The following is a 15,011-nucleotide window of genomic DNA, read 5'->3' on the forward strand; positions in this document are numbered from 1 at the left end:
CAAAGATAGACATGGCTACTATTTTTGTTCATCAGGATCTCGTGAAGGATTTTCGTGAGGAATCCACTTGTTCCATTTGCCTGGAGTATTTCAAAGATCCGGTGACCATAGGATGTGGGCACAACTTCTGCCGATCTTGCCTGACCCAGTTCTGGGGGGCATTAGGAACTACGGAGAACTCCTGCCCTCTCTGCAAGCAAAAGGTTCTGCAAACGAACCTCAACACAAATAATCAGCTAGCCAATCTTACAGAAATCGTACAGAAAATCCATGGACCTAGGACAACAGAAGGCAAGGAAAGAATCTGTGAGAAACACAAGGGAGCCCTAAAGCTTTTCTGTAAAGATGATGAAACCCCCTTCTGTTTGATGTGTGATAGATCCAAGGAGCACTTAGATGAAAGAGTGATTCCTCTGGGGAAGGCTGTTAAAGACTACAAGGTAAAAAAAAAACTTTTGGAGAGGGAAGGGAATAATTATGTATGCTTTCTGAATGTTCTTGGAAGAGTCTTTCCTATTAGAAATATTTGTGGCTGGACTAAAAAAAGCAATTCCTTGAATGAAGTGATTAAAATGCCATTATTTATTTATTTAAACCTTACTTTTTCTCTCCACAAGGAGACTCAAAACGGCGTACATTAAAGCATTTTAATACAATTTAAAACCTAAAAATATACATACATTAAAACATAATTAAATATAAATGGTATTTTTTAAACTCACAGTTAAAATCCATAAAAACATAATCAAAGCTTTAAAAAAACACAGCACGCCCTGAAATGATCTTAAAAACCTTCAACTTTAAAAGCCTGCCTAAATAAAAATAGGTTTCTGCCTGCTACTGGAAAGACAGAGCCTGGGCAGATTCATATTAGAGATTGCAGTCAGCCAAATAGCCTGGACCTGGACCATCTAGGACTTTAAAGGTCATATCCAGCACTTTGCATTGTGCCCAGAAACAGCCTGGCAGTCAGTGGAGCGGCTGCAATGGGGGGTTGTTCGCTCCATGCAGCCAGCCCCAGTGTGTAACCTGGATGCAGCTCTTTGGACCAGCTGAAATTTCTGAGCACTCCTCAGAGGCAGCCCCACGTAGAGCGTATTAAAGTAATCCAGACAGGATGCAGCTAACTATGTTATCACACCAGGGCTTTAAAGCAGGCAGCCCCACATTTCTGCTGCCTGTAGAATTCTCGGAAATGTAGTTTAGGGTGGGGCCTTTTGAATTCTCAGCTACATAGATCATGGCCTTCCCAAACCACATTTCCCAGAATTCTGCAAGTGGCTGAAATGTGGGGCTGCCCACTATAAAGCTGTGGTGTGATAATGTGGTCTGGCATGTACCACCGTGGCCAGATTTGTCTTCTCAAGGAAGAGCCACAGTATATTTATTTATTTATTTCAATTACTTATACCCCGCCCTTCTCACCCCGGGGGGGGGGGGGACTCAGGGCGGCTTACAGAGGGGCACAATTAGATGCCCCAAACTATTGACAAGCAATACAAAATACAAAACAGTTCAACAATTAAATTAAAACATCAATGCATAATAAAATAATAAAACCATCTCATAAAACAATCTCAAGCTCAGGGTTCGGAGTCCATATATCCATTCCATTCCATTTGTCCTTGTCTAACGTCAGATCCTTAAGTTATCTGTCAGAATGACCAAAAGCTTGGTCCCACAGCCAAGTCTTCAGTTTTTTCCTAAACGCCAGGAGGGAAGTCGCTGATCTAATCTCCCCAGGGAGTGAGTTCCACAGGTGGGGTGCCACCACTGAGAAGGCCCTGCTCCTCGTCCCCGCCAACCTCACTTGTGACAGTGGCGGGGTCAAGAGCAGGGCCTCCCCAGAAGATCTTAAACTTTGATATGGGATGTAGAGGGAGTTGTGTGCCTCTCAGTTGGCACACAAGTTTTAATTGTGCAAAAGCCCTCCTGTTAACTCTCATCAGCCCAAGACCTGGTCAGGCTAAAACTCTCATCAGGTAGAGATTTTGGCCAGCTGTAACTCCCATTATCTTGTTAGTCCTGCCCCTGCCAAACTGGGCACATATTTTAAATTGGTCATGATAGGTATGTGTGCTCATCGGTGGGACTCACATGGCTTTCCAGATGTCAGTAGACCACAACTCTCATCATTCTCTGTCAATCCCAATAACCTGCCAGTATCTTATGTTGGCCATGATATGTATGTGTGCCGAGTTTAGTCTAGATCCAGCATTGGTGGGACTCACATGATGTTCCAAATGTGGGTGGACTACAACTCCCATCATCCTCAGCCAAGTTCCCTCAAAGCTTGCCAATATTTAAATTTGGTCGTGATGAGTATGTGTGGCAAGCTTGGTCCAGATCCATCATCAGTGGGCTTCATGATGCATTGGGGATAGAACGGCACCTTGTTGGAAGCCATATAACAACTCCTTTTTTGAGGAACAGTTATCTTCAAGCACCACCAAGTGGAACCTGCCTCAGATGTATGACCGGAACCACTGCATCATAGTGTCTCCGATTCCCAGCCGCTCCAGGCATTCCGGAAGGATTCCATGGTCGATGCTACTGAAGGCCACAGAAAGGTCTAGAAGCACCAATAAGGACACATTCCCCCTGTTAGTGTTGAGATTGTGATGCAACTCTAGCAGTCTCCGTATCATGCTCTAAAGCTGGTTTGAAAGGGATCAAGAAAGTGTGTGTTATCTAAGACTGCCTGGAGTTGGAGGGCAATTGCCTTTTTAATCATCTTGCCCAAAAAGGGAGGTTAGACACTGGTCTATAATTATTAAGTGATTCTTTTAAATAGGATGGAAAATTGCCTTCCCTGAGAGATGCATTAATAATTTCTTGTATTTGCGATTGAATTACATCTCCTCCCTGGACCAAGAGGGACAGGCAGGTTGTCCTCCTGACTTGCCCTAGCAACTTGTTTATGTCAACAGTACTCACCAGTTGAAACTGATCCAGTGCAACCCCATTCACAGAGTTACACAACGTTACTACCTTTTCCTTCTGTTCACCTCTGCTAAAGTGGCAGGCAATCTCTTAGCACATCTAAGCAGGAAAACTTTGAATATTCTGACATGTAAAGTAAACTTTCCCTACTGTAATGCAGATATAAATAGAAATAGATTTTTCTGCATGAAATATTCAATACTGAGTTAGACACACACACATTCCCTGCCCTGTCAAAAAAACAAAAAACAAAACAAAAAACAAAACTGGCATGTTGTTCAACTCCACTCTGTGAGCGTCTCCTTCCTCTGCCTCCACCACCTCCCAACCAAGTATGAATCTGTTTTTCTCTCCAGGATCTGATGGGTCGTCACCAGGATATTCTGGAGAAGGAGAAAGAAAAGATTCCGAAATATAAAACTGAGACAGAAAAGGAAGCCCAAGACTTTCTTGTAAGTATAGATATAATGATATAAGGGTAGGACCAACGTTAAAGTAATATGTGGAAAACATAATATCAAATTCAGATAAATCAAGAAGTACAAGTCAGCTTCAAACTGTACAATAATTCATTATGGTAATATATGACTTATGATGGTGTGAAGATTAGTCATGAAGAAGACCAAGGGTGCATCTACATCATAGAATTTATACAGTTCAATACCACATTGTCTGCCAGGCTAAACGCTAATGGATAGGGGAAGTGGGAATTTTACAAGGTGTATGTTGACTGTAGTATAGTAGTTTGATCATTGGACTACAATTATGGAGACTACAGTGTGAATACAGTGTGACCGCATCTCCACCTACGAACCCACACGCTCGCTCCGGTCATCTGGGGAGGCCCTGCTCGTGATCCCATCCACGTCGCAAGCGCGCCTGGTGGGGACACGAGACAGGGCCTTTTCTGTGGCAGCCCCCCGACTTTGGAATGCCCTTCCAAAAGATCTTCGCCAGGCCCCTACTTTAGCAGCTTTCAGAAAGAACCTAAAAACTTGGCTGTTCCGATGTGCCTTCTCAGATTAGGAATCCCCACCCAAGTCCTAGAAGCACTTTAGCACAATTAACATTACTGCACACCGTACTATTTCATTCCCATGCTCCTCCTACCACTCTAGCACTTTTAACCCTGTACCCCACTGCGCTGGCCGGCCCAGTTTTAAAGTGTCATGATGTATTGTTATTGTCGTTATTGCTTGCTTAACTTATTGATTTGCTATGTTTTCTACTGCTGTGTTGTTTTTACTGTATTGTGTTTTGAGGCTTCGGCCTGTGTAAGCCACATCGAGTCCTCCGGGAGATGCTAGCGGGGTACAAATAAAGTTAATAATAATAATAATAATAATAATAATAATACTAATTTGGATTTGGAAATCTAGTGGTTGAGCTTGGCAAGATACATTCTGTCAGACTCAGAAGAAGGCAAAGGTTAGCCCAAACTCTTAATACATATTGCCATAAAACCCCAATATATGTTCATCTTAGGGTTTCCATAAGTTGCAAATACTCTGAAGTCATGCAATAACAAGAGGAGGAAATTTAGCAGATATGACTTGTCAGTGTCACCTGGCTGTTTGACCAGCAACATCTACTCACTCTTGTATCAACCATTAAGTGGCAGCAGCCCTCTATTTTACTCTCTGCCAACTTGTCCTGAGTCTAATTTTATTCCCTTTCTACTTGCTTATTACAGAATCAGACAGAAGCAGAGATGGAAAAAACATTAAAACAAATCACTGAAATGCGCAGGTTTCTGGATAAACAAGAGAAATGGCTCCAAGCCCAGATGGAATCATTGAAGGAGCAGATTGTCAGGAAAAAAGATGAAATCTTGTCTATGTTTGACCAAGAGCTCTCCTCTTTCAAAAATCTCATCCAGGAATTGAAAGACAAATGCCAGCAGCCACCAGCTGAACTCCTGCAGGTGAGACTGGCCAACACAAGCTTAGCTGCTTCTATATGGAAAGCTGAATACAAAATGTTGGTGTACTAGCCATGGTGTAGTGGAGCCAAGACGTTCAGGGTTCAAGCCTCAGAACATTTTAATGAGAAAACCTATCATACCATCTGCCTCTCGCCTTGGACTCCTTGATTCCCTCTAACTTGAGTTGCAATCACTACATCATCTAGAGAGGAAATGGATATTCTAGCAATTCTATATTTTATGATCTATTCCTACTGTAATATTTAGGAATGCAGGTTTCCTTGCATGGGAAAAACTCATGACAAAATATCTGCTCTTAGTAGATATGGAAACAGCTAGGCATTGTTTTAGATCAGGCATCCTCAAACTACAGCCCTGCAGCCTCCAACCTTCCAGAAGCTCTAACCAGTATTGGCCAATGCTCAGGAATTCTGGGAGTTGGAAGCTCAAACAGTTGGAGGGCTGCAGTTTGAGGATGCCTTTTTTAGATGTATGCAGCTGCCTTCATTTTTAACCTGTTCTGATGGTGTTATAGAGGCTGTCCTGGTGCCCCTCTACACTAAATAAACTCAGCACTATGTTCCATTTTAACAGTTTAGGCAACATCCCATGAAATCCTGGGATTTGCAGTTTACAATGGGGGATTTAGAAATCCAACTAGAGAGAGAGCTGCTGCTGTAGTTCAGAGCAGTTTACTAAACAATTGCAAGCACATCGCCATAATGCAAATTGCAGAATTGTATAGGACGGTATTATGGCTTTTGAAGAATGGCTGCATTATTCCCAATTTTGAGGTTTAAAAAGCACCATTGGGGAGGGACCGACTGCCTCACTCTCCACAGAATCAAATATGTCATCAATGACATGCCTCTTCTTTCTCTTTTCTACCCTCAAGGATGTGAGGAACCTCCTGAAGAGGTAAGTGGATTCCAGTCCTTTCTATTAATGGTACATTAATTCTGGGAAGAAAAGTGTGTAGTCTGTGATCTCTAACCCTTTTGGAGGAGTGAGCGGGGGGAGGGGCACTAGGCTGCAGATTAAAATGTTACTTTTAACATTGCAACACTCTTGTCTCACAAGTAGTGTCACTGTCATAGCAAGAAACCTGCCCAGTTTTTTGTATATGTTTAATCAGCAATATTTATTCCCAAATGAAAATGTCCTTTTATATCTTTCTAAAAAGCCAATTTCAGGAGCATTCCTCCACCCTATGCTACCCTGCAAGTTATCGACTAGCAGGGTTGGGAGGACAATAGCTTTATAAACAAGCACCTTGGTATCCCTATGGATATCCTGGTCCTCAAACACTTTGTGCTTCATTCGGAAGAATGCTGCACTCACAGAGCTCAGGTGGTATTGTATTTCAGTGTCAATGTTGACTTTTGTGGAGAGGTGGTTGCCAAGGTAGCGGAAATGGTCAACATTTTCTAATGTTACCCCATTAAGCTGTATCTCTGGCATTGCAGAGGGATTGGCTGGTGACTGCTGGAAGAGCACTTTGGTTTTCTCGATGTTCAATGACAGGCCGAGCTTCTTGTATGCTTCTGCAAAGCTGTTTAGAGTGGCTTGTAGGTCTTCTTCTGAATGCACAAAGATGATGTTGTCATCAACATAGGGAGTTCTATAAAAGATGTTGTTGTAAACTTGGTTTTGGCTTTCAGTCTGCTGAGGTTAAATAGCTTGCCATCTGTCCAATAGATGATTTTAACTTTATAAAGCTATTGTCCTCCCAACCCTGCTATTTGCCTGTGAAATGTGTATTATCTACAGACATCACATGCAACTCCTGGAATGATTCCATCAGCGTTGTCTCTGAAAAATCCTGCAAATCTCTTGGGAAGACAGACGGACAAATGCCAGTGTGCTGGAAGAAGCAAAGACCATCAGCATTGAAGCGATGCTCCTATGCCATCAACTCTGTTTGATCAGCAATGTTGTCTGAATACTTAATCACTGTCTCCCAAAGCAGTTACTCTACTCTGAACTCAAGAATGGAAAACAGAACGTTGGAAGACAGGAAAAGAGGTTTAAAGATGGGCTCAAAGCCAACCTCAAAAACTGTGGCATAGACATCGAGAACTGGGAAGCCCTGACCCTTGAGTGCTCTAGCTGGAGGTCAGCTGTGACTAGCAGTGCTGTAGAATTTGAAGAGGCACGAATGGAGGGCAATAGAGGGAAAAGTGCCAAGAGGAAAGCGCATCAAGCCAACCCCAACCAGGACCGCCTTCCACCTGGAAACTGATGCCCTCACTGCAGGAGAACATACTGGTCAAGAATAGGGCTCCACAGTCACCTATGTACCCACCGCCAGGACACCACACTTGGAGGACAATCTTACTTGGAAAATGAGAGATCACCTTTTACTGAGATCCTTTTGTTCTTCCCCAAGATATGAATGTCTGGCTGTCAATCAGTGTCTAACACAGCTTGACTGAACAGAATCATAGATTCATAGAATATAGAGTTGAAGGGTATGTCATCTACAGGGCTCCAGATGTTGTGTTATCCTAAGCTGTTGTTGGGGCTGAACATTCCTGGGACTGCAAGAGAAAAGAAAAAGGGAGAGTAGGCCTCAGTGTGATATTATATTTCCACAGGCTGGAAAAAGAGGAAGAATCAATTCAAGAGAGGTATCGACAAGCTGGAATGTATCCAGAGGAGAGCGACTAAAATGATCAAGGGTCTGGAGAACAAGCCCTATGAGGAGCTGCTTAAGGAGCTTGGCATGTTTAGCCTGAAGAAGAGAAGGCTGAGAGGAGATATGATAGCTATGTATAAATATGTGAGAGGAAGCCACAGAGAGGAGGGAGCAAGCTTGTTTTCTGCTTCCTTGGAGACTAGGATGCGGAACTATGGCTTCAAACTTCAAGAAAGGAGATTCCATCTGAACATGAGGAAGAACTTCCTGACTGTAAGAGCCATTCAGCAGTGGAACTCACTGCCCCAGAGTGTGGTGGAGGCTCCTTCTTTGGAAGCTTTTAAGCAGAGGCTGGATGGCCATCTGTCAGGGGTGATTTGAATGCAATATTCCTGCTTCTTGACAGGGGGTTGGACTGGATGGCTCATGAGGTCTCTTCCAGCTCTTTGATTCTATGATTCTATGAATGTTAGAGTTAAGGAGATTGAGAAAAACATGATGGGAGAAAGACATTTCTTCTGTAAACATACATGCACCCACCTCTCTAAACCCTTTCTGGACAAATCATCCTTGGTGACAAGAGTACCCTTTGAAAAGAAGGGAAGGGAAGTCCAGACAAATGCCAGTGGGGTGAGAGGACTCTTTCTACCTCTGGGGGCACAGAGATCCCAGAGGTATTCTAGGGAAAGGAAAGAAAGGATGTCAGGAAACTAAAGGATTTAGCCTGGTTTTCCCGTATTCCTATCTGCCTATGGTTAAAAGTAGAGAAGGAGCAAAGGGACTTGGTGGACATCAAGGAAAGCAGCTGGGAATGCGGTGTTGCTCACAGGTAAAATTCTTGCATATCTGCAAAGCTTCTCCTTTTCTCCTTAGTGTATAGACTCACTAAGAGCCCATCCACAGTAGCCCAAATGTGAGTGAAATTGGTGTTTTGAAAGATGATTTCGCTCGCATTTGGCAGCCAGATTTGGGGGCGGGGGGGGGGGGGGGAACAGCCTGCTTTTTTTTTTTTTGCACTGAGTGGTCAGATACCCACCTGTGCAGATTTGCAAATGGCATGGGGAGTATGCCACCCTAGCCCCCCTCCTTTCACCCCTACATGTACCTTAAATACCTTGGGAATGAGGCACAAGGCATTTGCGGAGCTCCTGTCTTGTCAAAATGATGCCAAGAGCAATAGAGAAGAATTCCCTCCTCAAAGCTCCTGGTATGTCATTTCTGTTTTTCTGGTTCTCCAGTGCTTGGCTTCTGGGTTTCAGTGGCCAAACTGAGAAATCATCTCCTGAATGTGTGCTGTTATGCCTTCTAGAGGTTTCCCTTATTTTTGCCCAACACAGGGAATCATGATAGGATCTGTGATGGGTTAACTTATTTTTTCTCCACTAGGAGTGAGGAGAAGAAAACATTTGAGAAGCCAGTGGCTTTCCCTCCAGAGATGAAATGGAAGATCTGGGAGTTTTGTGATCTAAACTCTGGTCTAGCTGCTGCCATGAAGCAATTCCAAGGTAAAGAAATACGTTGGGAAAGAATTATGCTGGTCGCTGCATGGGCTCAAAAAGGAACATAGGGAAGCTCTGGGTTTTGTTGTTCTCTTTGAAGCTTGGAACAGAAGCAGGAGGGTTTCTTTCTCCATGACCAGACATTTTTTCTTTCTTTTCACAGAAGGATCCAGATACAGAAAAACAGTTGAACATGTTAACTGTTAATTCAGAACTAATAATACTATGTAACAAAATTTGAAAAAATATGTTCCTAGTTTGAACATGTTACTTCCTGTTTAATTGTGAAGTACTTACTTTGAAAGTGTTATACTCCAGAAACTTCATTTTTGTGACTGTCACAAACTATGTTGAATTGGTTGAGACACTATGAGACATTAATTGAAAACCTATAGCAAAATTTTGCAGTTTAATAAATCTTTTCTGTGTTTTTATGATAAAACCAATTAGAAAATGACATTTGTAACCCAGGAACCGAAATTGTGTTACTTGGTGAAATATTTGTACATGTGAAATTAATCAGGCAGGTTAAGTACACCTTCCACAAGTAAATGAGAATATTTTGTACTTTCTAGAAACCACTTGAAGGCCTGTGTTAAAATGGATCCAGAAATTACATTTTTCTTTCACCAGTTCTTAAGATTTCCATTTTGATGACCAAAATGTTTGTTGTAGGGGTTTTTTGTGTGTGTCAGGAGTGACTTGAGAAACTACAAGTCGCTTCTGGTGTGAGAGAATTGGCCGTCTGCAAGGACGTTGCCCAGGGGACACCTGGATGTTTTAGATGTTTTACCATCCTTGTGGGAGGCTTCTCTCATGTCCCCGCATGGGGAGTAGAAGCTGACAGAGGGAGCTCATTCGTGCTCTCCTCGGATTTGAACCTCTGACCTATCGGTCTTCAGTCCTGCCAGAACAAAGGTTTAACCCATTGCGCCACCGGGGGCTCCTTGTTGTAGGTAGGAAAGCCACTATAGGATCACGTAGACTATAATTTGTAAATTCTCAGATAGACCAGTCTTGTGCCATGGTTGTTACTGCGTGCCTTCAGGATTTCTGACTTATGTCGATTATAAGGTGAATCTATCACAGGGCTTTTTAGTGCCTTACCCCACTACATAGCATTGAAACAATGTTCCTTCGCCATCAACTTTGCTGGTCACATTGTCCGAATGCTCAATCATCACCTCCCAAAACAGTGACTCTACTCTCAAGAATGGAAAATGGAATGTTGGTGCATAGGAAAAGATTTTTAAAGATGGGCTTAAAGCTAACCTTTAAAACTGTGGCATAGACACAAAGAACTGGAAAACCTTGGCCCTTGAGCACTCTAACTGGAGGTCAGCTATTACCAACAGTGCTGTAGAATTCAAAGAGGCACGAATGGAAGGCGAAAGGGAGATATGTGTCAAGAGGAAGGCGCCTCAAGTCAACCGTGACTGGAACCTTCCACCTGGACATCAATCTCCTCCCTGTAAAAGAAAGAACATGCAAATCCAGAATAGGTCTCTACAGTCTCCTACAGACCCACCACCAAGACCCTATACTTGGAAGGCAAGCATACTCAGGCACGAGAGATCCCACTACAAATCCCAGAATTTCATGGGATATTCCCATAGCAGTTAAAGTGATATGACACCACTGTCATTGTGGATTGAATTGCTCAAATTAACAAGAAATTGACATTTGGGACTACATTGCTTGAGAGAATGTCAGTCACTAAACTTCATGGAGACCTGGAGGAGGCAAGCAATGTCTAGAAGTTCTTTAACTTAATGTTGATGACAAAAAAAAAATCTTGAACAGCTTAATTTAAAATGGGACTATTAGACATATATAGAAAACCTGACTGAAAAGAAATCATTATGTCACAAAGAAAGGAAAGCCCTGCCTCCTGAATGTTTGATGTTGTTACAGTATAAAGTACAGTATGAGCCCACAGTGGCGCAGTGAGTTAAACCCCTGTGCCGGCAGGACTGAAGACCGACAGGTCGCAGGTTCGAATCCGGGGAAAGGCGGATGAGCTCCTTCTATCAGCTCCAGCTCCTCATGCAAGGACATGAGAGAAGCCTCCCACAAGGATGATAAAAACATCAAATCATCTGGCTGTCCCCTGGGCAACATTGTTGCAGATGGCCAATTCTCTCACACCAGAAGCGACTTGCAGTTTCTCAAGTCGCTCCTGACATGACAAAAAAAGAGTATAAAAAACTTGTGTTTGCTTCAGTTTCTGCTTAAACCTCTACTTGAGACCTCTACTGTGTTGTGAACTGATATTTTTCTGAACAAGATGAATTGGTGCCTAATCTTATATTTCTTTTCTTTTCTTTGCTTTCTCAGATAATCTGTTACTTGAGCTAGATCTTCACAAAGGTAAATTTCCAATGATGGATAAAAGTCACAGGAAGGATAGTGATGTTTCTCTAGCTCTATTTTAATGATGCAAACAATTTTCCTATCCTTTCCGAGGCCACCAATTCCATTCCTTTTTGAAGCTATGGTTATGATTTCATGGAGCTGCATAGGAATTTATCCAAATTAGTATTTTGAATTAATGTGGTTTGCTGAGGGAATCCTATGGTTTGAAAGGGGGTGGTTGTTAGAACAGATTAAAGCATTCCTACCGTTATCTAGATATGGTGTACAACTATGCTTCTAAAAAGAGATGTGAGAAGGGAATGAAACTATTTCCCAGTACAAGCAGTCCCCAGGTTAGAAACAAGATAGGTTCTCTGGGTTTATTCTAAAGTTGAATTTGAAGCCTGAAGGCTGAGAAGGGCGGTATACAAATACAGTAAATAAATATACAAATACAGTAAATAAACATTAACATTTTGTAACTGTAACTCCAGATACACACACACACACACATGTGGCTGAGCAATTGATGAAAAAAATGTTTCAAACTCATTATAAAATTAGGATGTGTGGACATTTCATTTCTAAAGTGTTTCTTAAGTATCATTAGTGAACATTTCGTTACTGTAATGAGAGTAATGAAATTTTGTTACTTTTTTGTTAAAATAATTGTGCAAGTGAGGAAACTTCAAGGACTCCTTTCCCCCTCATTTGTACAGCTATTGGGATGAAACCTGCTACAGTGTTAGAACACATTTACCACTGTTAGCCCATCAAGTTTCAGAATGTTTCACTTATCCATTGAATTTTGGGGAATTTGGATGTTTGTAACTCAGGGACTGTCTGCATTTGGGGAAAAGAGTGGTGATAATGAATAATGATAACTCCCTTCCTCAGGAGGCCCCTATATTATTTCTGTCAGCAGTAAAGAACATTTCATTTTTAGCATGTTGCAATGGGTGGAGCTTTGGAGTGTATGTGTGTGTGTGTGTGTGATGTTTTTATTTGATGATGCTTTAAAATATTTTGAGTACTGTTTTTACCTTGTGTTTGTTAAATCAAAGTTGAATTTAATTTTGTTTTAACTTTTTATTGAGATTTTTTATATTGTGTTTTCAAATCAAGTATGCTGAATTCCATGATGGGAGAAAGGCAGGATATAAATTAAATAATGTTTTGAGGGTGGCCTCTATACTGTTGAATTGAGCCAGTTTGACACCATTTTAACAGCGTGACTCAGTGCTATGGAATTCTTGGATTTGTAGTTTCACATAGTATTCAACCTTTTCTGCCAAATAATGCTATTGCCTAGCCAAGTTACAAATCCCAGGATTCTATAGCCTTGAGCTCTGGCCGTTAAAGCGACATCAAACCCCATTAATTCTACAGTGTAGTTGCACCTGAGAATAATGTCAGTCTTTTGGTTTATGTGCCAAGTTGTTTAAATAATTCGTTTTCACTTCAAAAATGCTCTGAGACAGGGTTGCCAGGATGAAAGGCGGAAAAAACTTATGTACCTTTAATGATTGTTGAGCAGAAAAAGAAGTTTCTGCAGGTGCTTCCTATTGCACAATGAGGCCACAAGCAACACCTGTGGACATGGTCTCTTTTGCACAACCATCAAAGGAACAGAAGACCTTTTTCACTCCAGGAAACTTATTTTGATGCATGTGTGTTCACTCAAAATATCAACTGTAAAATCAAGCCAATTTCTCTTTCAGAGAAAAGACCAGGAATATCTTATTTTCTCAAGAGAACCCTCACAAGTAGGCTTTGAACACTCTCATGGTAGAAATACTTATTTAATAAAGCAGTGTTTCGAACAATTATAAGGAGGATATCTCATTGTCACCAGAATGTAATTGATTTTAGGAGATGTGTGTGTTTTTGAGATCCCATTTCCTGTGCCAGTTCTTCTCTCAGCTCTTTCTGCTTTTCTTTGGTTTCTTTCATCTTTTTCTCTTTGTCTCCAACAGCAAATGTCATTCTGGATCCAGACACATCAGGTTCCCATCTCATCCTGTCTGAGGATTGTAAAAGTGTGGGATTTGGAAACAAACGTGAAGACCTGCCTGACAATCCTGAAAGATTCAGAGACCGAGATTATGTGTTGGGATGCGAGGGATTCACAAGAGGCAGGCATTTCTGGGAAGTTGCTGTGGGAACAGAAGGGACATGGTCTATGGGGGTGGCCAGGAGGTCTGTCAGGAGAAAAGGCATTGTTAATATTCGTCCTTCGGAAGGGATCTGGACTGTGGACAAGCGGAAAGGTATCTACCCTGCTACCAGTCACCTTTCTAGCTCTGCTCTGTCCCTGAGTGAAAAGACCAAGAGGGTCCGAGTCTATCTGAACTGTGCTGCAAACCGGGTGGCCTTTTACGATGCTGATACGGGAGACCAGATCCAAGTATTCTCGAATGTCTCATTTATCGGAGAGACTGTTCTCCCGTTCTTTTACCTGGGTATTGATAGCCACTTAAAAATCTCACCTTAAAACAGCTAAACCCATCCATCAGGTTTTGTTCTTTAAACTGTCAGAGTTCTCAGTTCATTTATCGCAGATCATCCCCAATATTCTTCTTGTACACCTGGCTTTCACTTTCATAGAAAATTGTCTTAACTTTAACACATATCTCTCAATGAAACAATCTCTAATGTATGGGGACAGAGGTTTAACACAACTGGCAAATCACCAGCAACTATCAGATCTGTCAACCAAAAGGTTGCAAATTCGAAGCCCCAGGTCAGTGTGAGCTACCGACTATCAGCCCTGCTCACTGTCTACCTAAGCAGTCGAAAACAGCTTTAGCTGTAATTAGACAAATTAGATACAGCTAAAAGCAGGGGAGGTGCTTTACAACGCCATAAAGAAAGAAGATCAGAAAATGCTGGGTAGCCAAAAGGAAGGAGGAAGTCCTGATGGCTCTTCATCATAGAGGATGGAGCAACAGAGCCCCTGTGGCTGGACTTGAGCCCAACCTTCCACAGCACCAAACTACACACCTCCTTTCTGTTCTGTTTGTCTGTCTGTGTATTGTTTATACAAAGCAGTATTGAATGTCTGGCATGTATCTGTACCGTGTTCCACCCTGAGTCCCCTATGGGGTGAGAAGGATGGAATATAAATAAATTATTGTTGTTGTTGTTGTTGTTGTTGTTGTTGTTATTGTTATTTCACATTGGCTTTTTCTGTTTGTTTGAGCAGGGCTTGAAGAGTTAAACATTTTTTTCCCTTGTAGATTTTTTTATTTTCCCTCAGTGTGAAGATGTTTAATTCACATTTGTATACAAAGACTTTTAAAATGTTCATTAATATTCCCAGTTTTTGTTACAGTTTGCCTTGTAGCGAGAACATCTAATCTGATTCAATTATCCAGGGTGCTCTCTTGTGGCAATATTGCCCATTATATATAACCCTCTGCCCATTATAATGCCAATTTGTCTCTGTGCCCATTAAAATGAATGCCTTTTGTACCATGGTTCCCTCTTATAGCAGGAAATAATTGGATAGAAAGGGATTCCCTGAGGCCATCCAGTCTGACCTTCTTTTGGCAATATTGCAGCATTGCATCACCTGAACTGGATTCCCATTAAAATGCCTGCTTTTTGTACCATTCCACCTTCTTGTGGCTATATTCCAGCACCTTAACTC

General features: G+C 41.9%; 1 protein-coding gene across 1 annotated transcript; it reads left to right on the forward strand.

Annotated features, from left to right (window-relative positions):
- Positions 1–11: 11 nt before the first annotated feature.
- Positions 12–14,354, forward strand: LOC132765682 (zinc finger protein RFP-like). The gene is made up of 7 exons (XM_067464753.1): positions 12–440; positions 3,300–3,395; positions 4,637–4,867; positions 5,763–5,785; positions 8,892–9,010; positions 11,342–11,374; positions 13,336–14,354. Exons 1-7 carry the CDS (start codon positions 12–14, stop codon positions 13,851–13,853), a joined length of 1,449 nt encoding a protein of 482 aa, XP_067320854.1. The 3' UTR covers positions 13,854–14,354.
- The last annotated feature ends 657 nt before the right edge of the window (positions 14,355–15,011 follow it).

The sequence above is a fragment of the Anolis sagrei genome, chromosome 2 (genome assembly GCF_037176765.1).
Source record: "Anolis sagrei isolate rAnoSag1 chromosome 2, rAnoSag1.mat, whole genome shotgun sequence".
Classification (NCBI taxonomy): Eukaryota; Metazoa; Chordata; class Lepidosauria; order Squamata; family Dactyloidae; genus Anolis; species Anolis sagrei.

What these genes read in the sequence shown, in the direction of transcription:
- LOC132765682 (XM_067464753.1), top strand. Translation starts at nt 12, where the DNA reads ATGGCTACTATTTTTGTTCATCAGGATCTCGTGAAGGATTTTCGTGAG. An exon ending in AGGCTGTTAAAGACTACAAG is followed by an intron (nt 441 to 3,299) that starts GTAAAAAAAAAA and finishes TTTTCTCTCCAG; the next exon opens with GATCTGATGGGTCGTCACCA. An exon ending in CACCAGCTGAACTCCTGCAG is followed by an intron (nt 4,868 to 5,762) that starts GTGAGACTGGCC and finishes TCTACCCTCAAG; the next exon opens with GATGTGAGGAACCTCCTGAA.